Source organism: Trachypithecus francoisi, unplaced genomic scaffold (genome assembly GCF_009764315.1).
Source record: "Trachypithecus francoisi isolate TF-2019V2 unplaced genomic scaffold, Tfra_2.0 Lachesis_group3, whole genome shotgun sequence".
NCBI lineage: Eukaryota > Metazoa > Chordata > Mammalia > Primates > Cercopithecidae > Trachypithecus > Trachypithecus francoisi.
The window spans coordinates 54,996,746-55,014,622 of record NW_022681468.1 but is presented as its reverse complement, the minus strand read 5'-3'; the positions used below and the strand labels follow the sequence as shown (position 1 = coordinate 55,014,622).

General features: G+C 41.6%; 1 protein-coding gene across 1 annotated transcript in view; it reads right to left on the bottom strand.

Moving 5' to 3' along the window:
* The window catches only part of CDKL1 (cyclin dependent kinase like 1), a 67,471-nt gene that overhangs the window by 14,884 nt on the left and 34,710 nt on the right, over nt 1-17,877 (bottom strand). Inside the window, exons 3-4 of the mRNA XM_033188092.1 lie at nt 13,854-13,975; nt 434-506 (exon numbers count right to left, since the gene is read on the bottom strand). Of these exons, the coding sequence (XP_033043983.1) occupies nt 434-506; nt 13,854-13,975 (195 nt within the window). The remainder of the gene's footprint in view (nt 1-433; nt 507-13,853; nt 13,976-17,877) is intronic.

The following is a 17,877-nucleotide window of genomic DNA, read 5'->3' as shown; positions in this document are numbered from 1 at the left end:
TTCCCCAGCTCAAGCAATCCTCCCACCTCAGCCTCCTGAGTGACTGGGACCACAGGCACACACCACCGCGCCCAGTTAATTTTTTTCATTTTTTGTAGAGACAGGGTTTTGCCATGTTGTCCAGGTTGGTCTCGAATTCCTGGGCTCAAGTGATCTGCCTACCTTGGCCTCCCAAAGTGCTGGGATTACATGCAGCAGCCACCATGCCTGGCACTAGTTTCTTAAAACCATAAAAATGCATGTTTTGTATAAACTGAGCAAGAAGGAATAGCTAGAGCTAGGTTGGCATTTTTAGCCTCTACTTACCCAACCAGGCTTATGAAGATTTGGGTAAAAAATTTTACCCACAAAAGTGTGATATAAACTTTGTACAAGACTCCACCTCAGCTTAAGGGGAGCCTTCTCGCTTTTCAAAAGAGATTATGAGACTTACATTGTGTTTATGGCAAAAATTGACAGCTTGCAGTGTCTGCCAAGTTATGCTCTTCACGAGATGTTCTGGTACCCTAATAAAAACAAAGCAGCACAAACACATTCTTTACTGTAGCCATGGAATTCAGCTCAAGAAAAGAAAAAATAAACCAAGATAGGCTTTAGTAGTGAAAAACCCTAGGTGACACATAGTCATCTTACTCATCAAACAGTCATTCTGTGAGCCCAAAATGTAAAAATATGTGACCAGCACACCGCCGAATTCTAGGGACAACAGGTTAACAAAAATGCAAACATCTACTTCTATAGGTAAGGATATGAAAACCTACAAGGGATTTCAACAAGTATTTATAACCACCTATCTCAAACATCTGTGACACCACTAGGAAACTGCCTGGTAACTTGAGCTCCATTTCTACAAGGAATTTTTTGTTGATATAAAGTTAGTTACTATTCAGCACAAAAGATGCTGTTTATTTTCTCAAGTTGCCCCAAACCGACAGCCTTGAAGCAGGACTCATCTTCCATGTGTGGGCACATGGTTTCTCAGAGCAGCATTGCTGTTGTTTGTTTGTTTGTTTGTTTGTTTAGATAATGAAGACTTTACTGATTATAGCGAAGAGCTTTACATTGCAAACCATGTAACAAATGTTAATAATAATCTAATAACCCGAGGCATCCTGGTTCTTTCCCCATGCTGCCATGGCAGCCAGCTGCACCCCACTTACATCTTTCTACTCTCTTCTCCATCACAGCAGCTAAACTCCAAGCCACTGCTCCCAGTACTTCTTCCCTGACTCACATCTTATATTACCAGGGCAACCAGTAGTCCCAGCAGGTACAGCTTGTGAATTAGAAAGAGGCACGTCGCCTGGAAGCATTTAAAACAACAACAACAAACCAAGGCACGGAGTGTAAGAAATGAACCACAGAGAGAGTGCATTTATTTTCTGAGACCCCAGCCCTCTGGCTGGACTTACTGTTTTGATAAATCAAACATTCCACAGTGTTGCTGGGGTCCTCAGCCAAAACGAATAAGTAAATCAGGGAGGAAATTCTTGAGTAGCTGTGTTAAGGGGACCACAAAAAGTCACTTCCAGCCTCTGAGAGAAGCTACAAGGCCACTGTTGTCACAGGCCAGAAGTTCAGGAAATCCTTTCAGGCAGATCAGGGGGTATGTGAGCAGAGAGTGGGATCACATGAAGGAGAGGAAGAGGCCATTTCCAGGAAGGCTGGTTGGGACATCGCTGGACCAGGGTTGTGTCCCTGGGCTTGAAGTTGCTTCTCTCCAAATTCTCTTTTCCTTGTTTGAGCAGCATATAGGCATAGACGCTAGAAAAAGTCACTGTCGAGAAAAAAGGCTTAGAAAAATGCAACTAAGATGAGACATTAGCCTCCAATTTTTAGTTTTTTTTAGAGACAGGGTCTTGCTCTGCTGCCCAGGCTGGAGGCAGTGGTGCTATCACAGCTCACTGAACTTTGGACTCCTGGACTTAAGGGATCCTCCCACCTCAGCCTTCCAAGTAGCCTCTACATTTTATCCAGAAAAATGGAATATATCTTGATTATTCAATCAATTAGGTTTTTGGGTGTTTGTTTTGTTTTGTTTTGTTTTTTTGAGACAGAGTCTTGCTCTGTCGCCCAGGCTGAAGTGCAGTGGTGCAATCTCAGCTCACTGCAACCTCTACCTTCCAGGTTCAAGCAATTCTCCTGTCTCAGCCTCCGAGTAGCTGGGATTACAGGCGTGTGCTACCACGCCTGGCTAATTTTCGTATTTTTAGTAAAGACGGAGTTTCACCATGTTGGCCAGGCTGGTTTCAAACTCCTGACCTCAAGTGATCCGCCCGCCTCAGTGCTGGAATTACAAGCATAAGCCACCATGCCCCTCCTGCAAATTAAGTATTAATATAGGGTTACCAGTACCAGGCAACTTTAGTTCCTACAAACATTTCCCCAGATAAATTATATAAAAGGAGCATATAAGAGTAAGTTATAGTTGCATATCATTATTGCTCCTCTAATCCCCAGCACATTTAATCCCCAGAATTACAAAATTCTCAAATGTAAAAGCTCTGTACAGACTACTTAGCATCATCTTGAATTGGCTACTCGACTCTTTATTCAGTTTCTTTTCTGGAATGCAGAGGCCTCAGCCTCTGAGATCCCTTTTAGCTGAAACACTCAGATAATAAGACGGGCCAGGTTTTCACTGTTGGAGAAGAGAGTTACAACTATAAAAAGACAAAAAAAATAGATAGAATATGTTCTGTGGTGTTGGATTGAGAGACAGAAAGAGAGAGAGAGAGAGAGAGACAGCGTGAGAGTGCTGTGCTAGAAGGGGTGGACCACCTTATACAGGGTGGCCCAGAAAGCTTCTCTGGTTAAGGGAACATCTAAAATAGTGGTGAAGGTGGTGAGAAGTGGCCAGATTGGGGCTATATTTTTAAAACAGAGCTTCCAGGATTTTCTGAGGGATTGGATGTGGGAGAAAGAGAAGAATCAAGGAATGACATCAGGTTTTTAGCTTGAGTAACTGGTATACGGTAGTGCCTTCTACTCAGGAGAACACTGGAGGAGAAACTGGTTTGGGGGAAGGGAATGCTTACTGGATACCCAAGGGAAGACTCTGAGTCAGCGATTCTACATTCAGAAGGAGGGTCGGGCTGGAAATGTGAGTTTGAGAAGCATAGCATATGGGTGGTATTTGGGGCCTAGGACTGAATGAAGCCAATTAAGGGTGAATTCAGCTAAAGAAGAGAAGCTCGGAAGGAAGCTGTGACCCTTCACTACAGAGAGGGCAGAAAGAGGAAGGGGACCCCACAAGGGCACCTGAGTTGAGAGCATCAAGTGAATAAGACAACACTCAGGAGAATACTGTGTCACAGAACCAACTGAAGAAAGTGCATCAAAGGACCTCTGAATTAAGGTGATGGACTGAGCAAGCCCAGTTAATTTCATTCCATCCCGAAACCTGACTAGAACCACGCTGAAGACTTTTAAAGACAAAACCTCACAAGGTCAGAGATGACAGAAGAGATAACAGCAACACAATGTGGAATCCAGAAAGCAACTGAATGAAAGATAATTAACTTAACAATCCTAGAAAGCGAAAATCTAAGCCAGGAGAGGGAAGGTGGAGAACCAACCAATTTATCCAGAAAGAATCCTCAAAAGGCTCAGGAAGCAGCAGCCAAGGTCTCTATGGAACGAGGAGCTAAGGAGTATGGAAAAAACTGTTTAGGAAATAATTAAATCCCTAGATCCCCTCTTCCATTATTTGCCCATAGGGAAACACTCTCCACTACCAGGCAGAAGGCTGGAGCTTTGTTTCTGGAGAGGATAAAGCAGAGGACATTTGGCATATGTGAGATTGTGGATACTGTTCTGAAAATGTGGATACTGTTCTGAAAATGGGATTAAAGGACTGTACACATACAAAATGCTGAATGCTGAGATTCCCCATCTCCCTTCCCTCGCTGGACTCTGAGAAATCCGGCAGGCAGACTTCACTCTCCAGGCACAATATTTAAAGACTTCTTTGGGAGAAGCTCAGAGGGAAAGATCTGAAGATTCTGACACTGGAGTTCCGCCAGCAAATGGCCCAGCTAGAAAACCATAGTGAAGCTCAAAGCTTCCAATAGTTCCTTATTCTAAACTATGAGCATACAACCAGAGATTATATGATGCCCAAGTAAGCCTCTAGTAAGAAAGTGGAAGACCAGAACAAACAAAAAAAGCAACTTAAAAGAAACAGAAATTATGGAGGGTGAAGAGAACTTTTTAAAATACCATTAATATCCTCAGAGAAAAAATGAAAGCTGTTGTATCCATGAAATAAGAACATGATACTACGAGAAAATGAGAGGACCAGTTCAAGAGTCCATACCCAAATAATAGAGGTTGAGAAAAAGAAAATAGGTAAAACAATGAACAGGAAGTCAATAATAAAACAATTCAAAAAATTTTTTCTGAGGCAGAAAAGGCCCAGCAAGTGCCAGGATAATGGATGAAAATCAAGACCCACTCATGAGTTTCATAATCAAGAACACTGAGCACAAAGAGAAGCTCCTACAAGTTTCTGGAAAAAGAAACAGGACTTCAAAAGAGAAAAAAAAGCAGGACTTCATTCAGAAAATAGAATGGCATCAGGCTTCTTGGCACTAGAAGATAGAAGACACTAAAATAATGACTTCAAAATTTTGAAGGAACATTATCTTCAACCAAAAACCAACAAACAAGCCTATACCCAAACAAAATACCAATCCAGTGTGAGGATGGAATAAAGCATGCAAGGGCAAGGTCTCAACTTCTTATTTCTTCCTGTACCTCTCATCTACTCTTTCTCAAGAAGCCCCTCATGGATGCAGTCCACCAAAAATGAGCAGTCCATTACAAAGAAGATTATATGGGATGGAGACCCAATGCAGGAAGGAAGCAGCAGGAGTCTCTGGGAGGATGGCAGAGGGAAATGACAGGATAACTGCACTCCAGGTGGCAAAAGCAACCCATCTGGACAGGACAGTGTGACACAAGAGTCAGGCACAGTGAGGGATGTCATTGCCATGCCCTCTGCCTCATGACACCTCAAATAAGTATGAATATATTCAACAAACTTAACAGCTCTGGAAGAGTCTGGGTGACCAGCTCTACCCTTCAGGCTTAGGCAGATGTTTTGATGTCCTTTGTTCTTCTCTCGTCTTTTTGTTGTTGTTGTTTTGTTTTTTTTTGGTGTTTTGAGACGTTGTCTCCATCTGTCACCCAGGCTGGAGTGCAGTGGTGCTGTCTTGGCTCACTGCAACTTTCACCTCCTGAGTTCAAGCAATTCTCCTGCCTCAGCCACCCGAGTAGCTCAGATTACAGGCATATGTCCACATACCCAGCTAATTTTTGTATTTTTAGTAGAGATGGGGTTTCACCATGTTGGCCATGGTTGGCCAGGTTGGTCTCAAACCTCAGGTGATCTGCCCGTCTCAGCCTCCCAAAGTGCTGGGATTTCAGGCGTGAGCCACTGCACTTGGCCAATACTTTTTAAACTTTTGTAGAGATGGGGGTCTTACTGTGTTGCCCAGGCTGGTCTTGAACTCCTGGATTCAAGTGATTCTCCTGCCTTGGCCTCCCAAAACCCTGGGATTATAGACATGAGCCACTATGCCTGGCCTAAGGAAGATGTTCTTAAAATTGTAGCTTGTGCTAGCAAGGCTAGGGAACTCATTCCATCTTAAGGTATTTGTTTCCACATTGGTGGTAAATAGTGGTTGTGGCTGAGCTCTAGGGCAGAGTGGGGAAGGGCTAGAACAGGCATGAAGAGAAGGGGCTCAATTCCCTCTCATTCTTTACTCCCTTTAATAGCTCTTCTAGCTCAAAAGCAGGCTCTCCTTTCAGAGCAATCATACATAAGCTCAACCTTAACTTATGAGAGAAGAAGGGGCATGAGCTGTTCTCCTGGGCCTGGTTCTTCTCTGCCATGGGATTAGGTGATTGAACTTTAGATGAGCTATGTATATCCCCAGCTTTCCTTCCTAGTAAATAGTGCTCCAAGGGAGCGGGACAGGATCCAGCTCGGGCCTTTTGGACTCCCAGTCAGCTGGGCCTGGTCTGGTGGACTTTAAACTCCTGAAGATGTCAGCTCCCCAGACCTAGATATGAGAGTCTGGGCAAGGTATGAGAAAATCAAGGCAAGGATCCTCCTTTTCCTTTCTGTCCCACACCAAGATGGAAGGCACTCAAGAAGGCACTTTCATAGGTAGTCAGGTGGTCTTCCTTGAGGTCTTCAGTTCAATTGCGTTGTTGAGAGCTCCAGTTGCCCCTCCAGAGGCCACTGGGCTGTTGCCCAGCTCCCCAGAGGCACTCCTTCTGGGGAGGGTGGAATGGAATCCATCTTTTGCTAGTGGGAAGATATGGAGAACAGACACACTGCTGAGATCTCCACTGGTGTGACCTCGTGGCATTCTTCCTGCCTGCTTTGGGAATTTTATTTCACCCCTCAGGAACATAAAGGGCTCCCAACTGCTTGATTCTAAGGAAGGGTGTGGGCCGGGGGGAGAGGGGTGGTGTCATTTGAAATCCCTGGAATCTAGATTTCTGTGTGATTGTATCATTTTTTAACCAGTTAGAGATGGATGTACTTGGTCAAAATAAGCAAGTAAACCCAGAAACAGGAAGACAAGAAATCCAGGAAGTAATGAATCTGACCACAGAGAAATGCAGTAGGAATTACAAGGACGATGGCAAAGGGAAATCCAAGGGACCCAGCTGGACAGCAGGTCTTGAGTACAACAAGCCAGACAGAAGGAGAAGGGGGCTTAAAGGCCAGACATTACCAAGAAAAAAACGGAACTGATGGATTACCTGATGTAACTATCCTGTGAAAATGTACATTGAGAGGCTATTAAAATGAGTGAGGGTGGGGTGCATTGAGTGGCTCATGCCTGTAATCCCAGCACTTTGGGAGGCTGAGGTGGGCAGATTGCTTGAGCCCAGGAGTTTGAGACTAGCCTGGGCAACATGGTGATACCCCATTTCTACAAAAAATACAAAAAATTAGCCAAGCATGGTGGCAGGCACCTGTAGTCCCAGCTACTTAGAAGGCTGAGGTGGGAGGATTTCTTGAGTCTGGGAGGTGGAGGTTGCAGTGAGCTATGATTGGGCCACTGCACTCCAGCCTGGGTGACAGAGTGAGGCCTTGTCTCAAAAAAAAAAAAAAAAAAAAAAGAGAGAAAAAAAAAAACCTAAAAATGGTGAGGGGAGGGAATTAGCAACAGGATTAAAGAATATTAAGCACATTTGAAAATAAGAGAAGTGTTAATTTGAGGAAAAAGTAAAAAAGGAAGCCATAGTATGGTACAATGCTCAGCTATAAGTAATATTTACATAGGCACAATAATGGAAACAGTGAACATTAATGTAACTATTTTGGAGGATTAGAACAGGAAGTAGAGGGGATAGTGATTTCAGGGAGCTAAATTTTCATCTGTCATAATAGAAAGCCTTTGATGTCTAAAAATTGATATTTTGAGATATATTAATCACTCTTTTATATTACATTATACTGCTGGATTTGATTTGCTAATAATTTTGCTAAGGATTTTTTACCTAAATTCTTGAGTAATACTCATCTGTCATTTTCTTTTTTTTTTTTTTTTTTGAGACGGAGTCTTGCTCTGTCGCCCAGGCTGGAGTGCAGTGGCCGGATCTCAGCTCACTGCAAGCTCCGCCTCCCGGGTACGCCATTCTCTCGCCTCAGCCTCCCGAGTAGCTGGGACTACAGGCGCCCGCCATCTCGCCCGGCTAATTTTTTGTATATTTTAGTAGAGACGGGGTTTCACCGTGTTAGCCAGGATGGTCTCGATCTCCTGACCTCGTGATCCGCCCGTCTCGGCCTCCCAAAGTGCTGGGATTACAGGCTTGAGCCATCATCTGTCATTTTCTTTTCTAGAAATGTCTCTCTGATTTTGGCATCAGCATATAGTGGCCTCATAAAATGATTTGGGAAATGTACCTTCTCGTATTTTCTGAAAGAGTTTGGGTAGGGTTACTATTATTTCTTCCTTATATGTTTGATAGAATTCATCCATCAAATATTTTAATAGTAGAACCTAAGGTAGCACGACTATAAGGAAAAATATATATATAAATCCATATCTTTGGTGAGAAAGTAAATTGGTTCCATTTGGCAAAATTTACAACTCAAGAGTACCACTTTGAGAACTTTTAAAGGAAAATTACAAAAGAAGAAAAATCTATTTGTAGGAAAATTTTGTACCAGAATCATTATCAAACCAAACACTGAAAATGACCTCAGTATCCAACCAGAGAGGAATGGTGAGACATAATAAACTTAATGTAATATTTTATAGTCATTGACAATAGATCTAAAGATTATAATGCAACATATATAGAAAATACATAGAAAAGAATATTAAGCGAAGAATAGAATTGAGGGGAAAACCAGCCATCTCATCACAGAACACAGAGAATGTGGTGCTTCGTTTGGAAAAGCTTGGCTGCCTTTCCCGTCTTCAGGCTTGCAGACACAGACATTCAATTTTGTCAGCACACCAAGACAGTATCCATTTCAAAGGGGCAAGTGAACATTAAACAAAGTAACTAGCCTGACATATAAACCTAGAGTGCCATCATATTCACCCATGCCCAAATTCTGAGTACTAGCTCATGCTTTCTTTGTAGACAATTTCATAAAGTCAAGTTATAATCAGAATGATGAGCAAAGAATTTGGATGAGGGAAAGTTGGCAATTTGACTGGTTATTGCTATTAAACTGAGAGTACTTAACGGCATCCATCTGCACATCAGGAAGAATTTATCATTAGATAAAACACAGAGTCAGTCAAATCTTACAAGCCTAGCAGTCATTCTGTCTCTTTAAGGTTGCTTTACATATCTCTGCCCTGATGCATTATGTGTTCATTTCACAAAATAACTTTCAGAGAGCAATCTCTGTCTCTCCAAGTTTTTAGGGGAGGCTGTATTTTGACCCTAATGTCCTAATAACAAAATTGGACAGAGAGAAATGTAAATGACTACTGTATGAAAGTGAAGACATCAAACCGATTTTTAGAAATTCTTCAGAAATGTGAATTTCTTCCGAGATGATGAAGAAATAACATGTATCTCTTTCTAGCATTCTCAGTTACAGAAGTCATTCTTTCCACTGCTGCTTGTCTAATATTTGTGACACAGATCATCAAACTAGTTGGCATTCATCAAGACTTCATTTCTACACAAGGCTATCACAAAGATGGGAAGGGCTGGGGGTCTGGCCAAACTCTTGTAAAAAAAGAATATATTACTAGGAATTTATCCTAAAGAAATATTTATGAAAATGGTTGTTCACTGTAGCATGGTTAGTAATAGAAAATAACTGGAAACAATCTAATTTATTTATCAACAGGAGATTGAACTAAGAAATCATGGTATATTCATACAATGGAATTCTATACAGCCATTTTTAAAATATAAAGGTAGATATGTACAGATAGGGAGAAAGCTTCAGAGTACATTTTTTAAAAATGCAGCCTGGTGTGGTGGCAGACACCTGTAGTCCCAGCTACTCAGGAGGCTGGAACAGGAGGATCGCTTGAGCCAAGAGTTAAGGTTTAGCCTGAGCAGCATAGCAACAAGACCCTGTTTCTAAAATTAACTAATTTATTTAACTAAATAAAACAACAAAATAAATGCAGAACAGTATGTAAAGCTATTGATTTTATTCATTTCAATTTTTTTTTTTTTTTGAGATGGAGTTTTGCTCTTGTCACCCAGGCTGGAATGCAGTGGCGCTATCTCAGCTTACTGCCACCTCCACCTCCCAGATGCAAGCAGTTCTCCTGCCTCAGCCTCCTGAGTAGCTAGGATTACAGGCGCCCACCACAACGCCAAGCTAATTTTTGTATTTTTAGTAGAGACCGGGTTTCACCATGTTGACCAGGCTGGTCTTGAATTCCTGACCTTAAGTGATCTGCCTACCTCGGCCTCCCAAAGTGCTGGGATTACAGGTGTGAGCCACCACCCCCAGCCCTTCATTTCAATGTCTGTATTGCTTTAAAAATTTGCAACAAACAACATATCATTTTTAATCTATAAAAGATAATATTTCTGGAATTTCATTGTCAGAAACTGAAAACTTGCGGTAATGTACATTACCCAGGAGATGTTCCTTGAACAAACTATGTTATTCAGAGAAGGAACTGGTGGTAATTAAATCTGTGCAGGAAAGAATCAATGAAGTCTTATGTCTGGCTGAACACACCGGTAGGCAGAAAAATGAGGAGAAAATATCCAAACCAGTTATTTGTAAAACTTTGACACAGGGAGATCAATCATTTATAGAATAATAGATTCAAAGCTTTTTAAGTTCTATATAAGACAAGAAATGGTTGTGACTGGGGACAATTATAAAAACATAAACCTAAGCACTGGGAATTATAATTGACATGTATTCATGTTACTGTAACAGGATACATATCTTGTGGTGTAAACTTGCTTGTGTTAGTAGCAACATGAAGTTGGATCTTCTCCAAAAGCTTTCCAAGGGAGTACCAGAAGTTACAAGCATGTTAATAAGAAGATAAATTAGTGTCCATTTCAGGTTCAAATGAGAAGTCTTTGAGTCTGATTTGGCAAGAATTATTTTTAATAATTAAACATTAAAACATTACTATAGTAATAAATTAAACATGAAAAATATAAAAGCACAAATAAAATGAAAAATATCAATAACAATCATAACTAATCACTAGTAATGTTCAGATTTATTACTTTTTTCCCATCTACATATAAATTATATGAAAATGAAATGATATATATTTTTATTATAGTATAATTTTTTTCATTTGACAAGCACTCATGAACTTTTTCCTATGTCAATATGTGTTTTATCTATTAATATAAGCATTATTCTTAATGGGTCCACTGTATTCTATCATAAAACTTTATCATAATTTACTTAACTAATTCTCTATTGTTGGATATTTCAGTTGATGGCAATTTTTTCTTTATAAACAATACTTTAAAATATCCCATAACAATAAATACTTTTGTAACTAAGTTTTTGCACATATATTCAAATATTTTCTTATGGTAAATCATTCAAAGTAGACTTGCTGGGTTTAAGATAATGCCTCTAAGACTTTTAATGTCATACATTGATTGCCAAATTGCCTTCTGGACAGGTTGCTCTAGCAGTGTACTTTATAATCTCTTTTGACAATATTAGGCTTTAGAAATTTTAAATCAAAGTAACTTTTAAAATGAAAATCCAAACCTTGTTATGATTATTCTTCTTTAAAATCATTTTGTAACTATCAATTTATTGGTTTGCTAATTCAGTCATTTTACAAGTACTGAGTATGTACCAAGTGCCAAATATGCAGCTAGAAGACACTGAGAATACACAGGTGAGGAAGGCCCAGCTCTTGCCCTTGAGGATTGTATAGTTTACTGGGCAAATGGGATATGTAAATAAATCATCCCAGAAGATGTTATAGAGGCCAGTGTGCTGGCGGGCATCATAAAGGAGTCATATGTGAGCTGTAAGGACAGCAGGAGTTTTCCAGGCAGAGTAGAGGAAGTAGGGAAACCCATGCTTGCTAAGCAAACAGCATGTCCTGAACCCTAGAATGCAAGCAATTTGGTAGGACAGGCCATGTATTATGGTCAAACTGGTGGGGAGTGGGGTGGTACAGTAAGATCTTGTATCTCATGCTGGGGGCATTTCCCCATACCAGTAAGCTTTGGGGAGCTATTAAAGGATTCTGTGTAGAGGGTGGCATGCTCAACTTTGTATTTTAGAAATCTGTACTTAGAAATATAAGAAGTGATCACAGGGCATTCTGAGGGTGAGTATACTAACCTAAGGGGACCCCACCTGGCACCAAGCAGGCTGGTAAGCCAACCTGGCAACACCAGCATCAGTAGCTTATCCTTTGTTGATATTGTCTAATAGATCAAATATGAAACTGAAAGATAACCGAAGTCTTCTGACCCCTAGGGTACTTGATCACCAATTCATAGCATTATACAGCTAGAAGTCCCCTTAAACTTTACCTAGTCCTAAACTCTCATTTTTACAGGTGAAGACACCTGTAAGCAATTTGCCCAAGGTCACACAGATAATGCTAACTCACCTTTACTGTGAATGTGCTTTCAAAATTTTATTTTATACTATGATGTCTCTAAATTAAAAAGTTTTCATATGATGATAGACTGGATAAAGAAAATGTGGTACATACATACCATGGAATACTATGCAGCCAGAAAAAGGAATGAGATCATGTCCTTTGCAGGGACATGGATGGAGCTGGAAGCTGTTATCCTCAGCAAACTAATGCAGGAACAGAAAACCAAACACCACATGTTCTCACTTATAAGTGGGAGCTGAACAATAAGAACATATGGGCCGGGCGCGGTGGCTTAAGCCTGTAATCCCAGCACTTTGGGAGGCTGAGGCGGGTGGATCACAAGGTCAGGAGATCGAGACCATCCTGGCTAACACGGTGAAACCCTGTCTCTACTAAGAAATACAAAAAACTAGCCAGGCGAGGTGGCGGGCACCTGTAGTCCCAGCTACTCAGGAGGCTGAGGCAGGAGAATGGCGTGAATCCGAGAGGCGGAGCTTGCAGTGAGCCGAGATCCGGCCTCTGCACTCCAGCCTGGGCAACAGAGCGAGACTCTGCCTCAAAAAAAAAAGAAAAAAAAGAACATATGGACCCTTGGAGGGGAACAATGCACACTGAGGCCTGTCGGGGCTGATTTCCTTAAGGAAATCTTATATTTGGCAAACCATAGCATTTTACCATTTGGAAATGACGTTGCTTCTAATTAACCACACATTTACCTATAGGTCTTTCTGTTTTCTCCCACTCCCATATTAAAACACCTAGATGAAGAGTGGGTGGGAGCTGGAATCCAGTCTTCTCACCCTGCAAAAGGCTGCCCTCAACTGCAGGAAGGGACCCCCTCCTCCTTTTTTCTTTTTCTCGGACAAAGCCTCTGTCTGTTCGCCAAGTATTCTTCCAATGCATGCAAAGATGTTGCATATGCTAGAGAGAGATGTGTGGTAAGATCAGCTGAGCCCCCAGAGTCACTCCCACCCTTCCCAGTTACAGTCACAACACAATTGTTTTTCACCTATGCTTGCTTCAGCTGGGTTTTTGTCACTTGAAACCAAAGAAATCCTGAGTAATACAGCATACTGGACACCCAGATTGTTCCTGATGAAATACTATGTTTGTTTTAGTCTCAAACTTCCTAGTAGCCATTGCTTTTGGAATCTTCCTTTCACTCTCCAAGCCCTTCTACCTCCCTGGTCAGGCACAGACTAACTAATATCCTTCCTTTTCTTTGAGACTGAGATCACTTCTATGCAGAGATAAAGTTTCAATCTAATGATGCTTCTGCTGGTTTCTTCATTCAAATGACTGTTTATTATCTCTTTTGTTAACATGTTTGGTAATTTTTCTGCTGTCCACTTCAGCAGCAGAGTATATTGTACAAACACTGGCTGTTTTTACCTAGTCTTCTTTTTTTTTTTTTTAGACGGAGTCTCGCTCTGTCGCCCAGGCTAGAGTGCAATGGCGCAATCTCGGCTCACTGCAACCTCCGCCTCCCGGGTTCAAGTGATTCTCATGCCTCAGCCTCCCGACTAGCTGAGATTACAGACACCCACCACCATGCCAAGCTAATTTTTGTGTTTTTAGTAGAGATGGGGTTTCACTATGTTGGCCAGGCTGGTCTTGAGCTCCTGACCTCAGATGATCCACCCATCTCAGCCTCCTAAAGTGCTGGGATTACAGGCATGAGCCACCGCCCCTGGCCTTACCTAGTCTTAAAAAAGAGTCATTGGCACTTTTCACTGACAAATCCCAGTGTGTCTTTGTTTTGTTTGTAAGGGGTGGATCACTTACCCTCTTTGGTATCTGTCCAACTCATGGAGAACTGTGTGGTCACAATATTCAAATACCAGGTGAAGCCTCCGTTTCCTCCTGAAGACTTCCAGGAGGTTGACAAGGTTGGGATGCTTGAGTTGCTGAAAACACAAAAAAATGAGGTACTAAATTTGACTTGTGAAAGACAGCTTTCTCTAATCTTGATCCAATAAAAAGTAAGTTGTTTGTCCTTTAAGAGTTTCATTCTTGGATTGAAGGAGGCTGTAAACAGTGTCATCTTACCACTCTTTACAAGCTATTTCTCAGTAGCTTGTAAGTGAAAGATGATTATAACCCAGGTGGTTGGTGAGGGCAAAGAGAGGTATAAGAAGGCTGGAAAATAAAAAAGAATGAAGACAGACGGGAGATGGTAATACAAACTCAGCTTTCAAGATTCAGATCAAATGTCCCTTCCTAGGGTCTCCATGAATCTCCTCAAACTGGTTCAGTGCCTTGTATGTCTAAAATCCCCCCTGAAGTGTGGCTCTTTCAGAATTACTAAGTAATTAATAAATAATATGTAATCCTTAGTAATTATTGTTCGGTTAATTGTTTAATGTCCTCTGGTATCAATAGCTACAATAGGTAAATTCAATAGAATATACGAACGACGGCATCAGGGTCTACGTTCTTTTGTTTATCAAAATTGTGGTGTTATACTTCCAGCGCCAGGCCCTGTACATAACAGGCATTCCGTCATTATTTACTCTCCAATCTGATGTGCCTGAAAATGTGTGTCTAGGGAAAAAAAAAAAGCCCAGGAGTGAATGTGAGCTTTGACAGAGATAAATCTTGCACCTAGCTTCCTGGCCCTTTCTGGACATAATCCTATCAGAAACTCTACAACTAGGCACTGGTCTCTTTTTTTCTGCAGATGAAAATAAGAGACTTACACTAACAAAGACAAAAAAAGTCACAGGAAAACATATCAATCATGGAGTCCCTTCTGCAGTGCCCATTCACTATCAGATCACAATTACAGTCCATTTTACCTACTGTTGTACAGTTTAACAGTTGGTGGATTGCTCCTCTTTTTCCAAATATTCTTTGATAGTGCCACCAGATAATTTTCCATAAGAATTTTACAATCAAGTGTTGCTTTATCGCATTAAGTTTCCCCCATTAACTCCCCATTCCTTCCTCCCCCTAGTCCCTGCCAAACACCATTCCACTTCCTTTTTATTTATTTATTTATTTATTATTATTATTTTTTTTTTTTGAGACAGAGTCTCACTCTATTGCCCAGGCTGGAGTGCAATGGCAAGATCTCAGCTCACTGCAAACTCCACCTCTGGGGTTCAAGAGATTCTCTTGCCTCAGCTTCCTGAATACCTGGGACTACAGGTGCACACCACCACGTCCAGCTAATTTTGTACTTTGAGTAGAGACAGGGTTTCGCCATGTTGGCCAGGCTGGTCTCGAACTCCTGACCTCCGGTGACCCACCTACCTCAGCTTCCCAAAGTGCTGGAATTACAGACTTGAACCATCGCGCCCGGCCATGAGCCACCACGCCCAGCCTCCACTTTCTGATTTTTGACTAGGTACCTCCTACAGGTGGAATGATAAGAGTAGTGTGTGTATGTGTGTGTGTGTGTGTGTGTGTGTGTGTGTGTGATTGGCTTATTTCACTTTACGTTATGTCCTCAAGGCTCACCCAGGTGGTAGCAAGGTTGAGCATGAATAATATCCCATTTTATGAATATACCACATTTTGTTTATCCATCCATCTTTTGATCTATGGCCATGGCTTGCTTCCACCTTTGAGCTATTGTGAATAATGCTGCTGTGAGCATGAATGTACAAATATGTTTTTGAGACTCTACTTTCAATTCTTTTGGTTATAGGAATGAGCCAGGCATATGTTTTGTTTTGTTTTGTTTCACCTACATTCCCCAGGTGATTCAATGTGTATCTGGAGGTATTAATCACAGACAAGCAGGCACTCCATAAGTAATAAAAGGTAGAAGGAGGAAAATGGAAGTTCTTGAACTGCATGCTATAGCACATTTGTGTGGGCAGTGACAATAAAAGCAGCCTGCAAGGAGATACTAAAGAAGACAGTTCTTTTTTCTTTCCTCATTTTCTCTGTAAAATCCCTCTGTATTTTCAAGACGTGAAATTCCTGCTCCAGATATTATACTTGATGAACAAGTATAAAACATTCAAGACATTTCTAAAGCCCATGTCTTAGTCCATTTGTGCTGCTATAACAAAATACTTGAGACCGGGTAATTTATAAAGAACAGAATTTTTTTTCTTACAGTTCCGCATGCTGGGAAATCCAAGTTTCAGGTGCTGGCATTGGTGTCTGCTGAGGGCTGCTCTCTGCTTCCAAAATGGCACCTTGTGGCTGTGTCCTCACATGGCAAAAGGCAGAAGGGCAAGAGAGCACCCCCCTCAACCTTGAGCTCTTTATAGGGGTGCTAATCCCATTCATAAGGGCTCTGCCTCCCAACGGCCACACCTCTTAGTACAGTTGTACTGGGGGTAAAGTTTCAACATGAATTTTGGAGGGGGCACCACCACCATTGAAACAGAGCAGCCCATTAATCACCTTTGGATCTTAGAACTGAGGGTGCTCCAAGTTATAAAATGCCACATTTGTTATCATACCTGAAAAACCCTTAGCCTGAACTAACATTCTCCAAACACAGTAGAATATAACGAATTACTGTCTTAAACCTCTGAACTGGATTGATTAAGACGTCTCAAACAGAGAGCAAACAACCAGGTTAAAAGGGGCCAAATGCTAACTTTATGACAGAATTCGCAGAAAGCGGAGGATTTCTTTCAGACTGAAAAATAATCATCCTTAGGCTTTACTTTCATTTTCACACTATTTGCTCCCTTGACAGGATGTGATATTGAGGCCAAGACTTGGAATCTTAGAATTCTCTTTCCATTTTCCACATTCCATATTTAGTCCTCATGTCTCCAGCCGGCTCTTCTAACAAAAGTAGAAATGCATCAATTCTACCCAAACAAATCCCTCCATCTTCTCTGGATGCCAAGGCGGGTGCCTCCCACTTGCCACGTCCAATCCTGCAGTGATCACAGCAGGACACTGCTGCCCCAGGACAAGGCCCAAAGGTCCTCTCCATTTGGCCTCTGCTTACCTCTCCAGCCTCATCGCTTATAACTTCCTTCTGGACCCACTTCCTAGAAGGCTCACATTCCCTCTCATTTCAGGACGTGTTCAGTTTCCTGTCTCTAAAGCACTCCCTACCTCCAGATGTTACTTTCTCTGTTCAGCTTCCTCTGCCCCACCCTGACACAGCTGGTATGCACTGCAAGAGCTATGACCTTGGCACCCAAGCAAGGAGTAGCACTGTGCCAGTAAAGGACACTGTCACAGCCATATCCATTTGTCTGAATGGGACCAGTAACCATTATATTGCACCCATCTTGCTATGCTACTATACATCTTTTGAAAACCAAAGTTCTTAGCCAGGCGTGGTGACTCACACCTGTAATCCCAGCACTTTGGGGGCCAAGGCAGGCAGATGCCTGAGCTTTGAAGTTGAAGACCAGCCTGGGCAACGTGTTGAAACTCTGTCTCTACTAAAACTACAAAAATTAGCTGGTTGGGGCGGCACACACCTGTAATCCCAGCTACTCAGGAGACTGAGGCATGAGAATCACTTGAACCCAGGAAGCAGAGGTTGCAGTGAGCCCAGATTGTGCCACTGCACTCCAGCCTGGGCAACAGAGCAAAACTCTGTCTCGAAAAAAAAATAAAATAAAATAAAAAATAAATAAATCTGTCTATTTAAAAAAGGAAGGAAAACTGAGTTTCTGATAACTGCATGTATTAAATATTCAAATAACACGTAGGTTCTTTCCAATTTTTCACTACATAAATAAGGTTTTGATAAACAACTTATTAGCTGGTTGCCTCACTTGGACCAAGTTAGTTAAGTTCCCAAGGCCTCAGTTTTCCATCTGTAAGAGAAGTGCAAGGGCTGTAGTGCCCATTTCACACAGGCACATACAACAGGGTC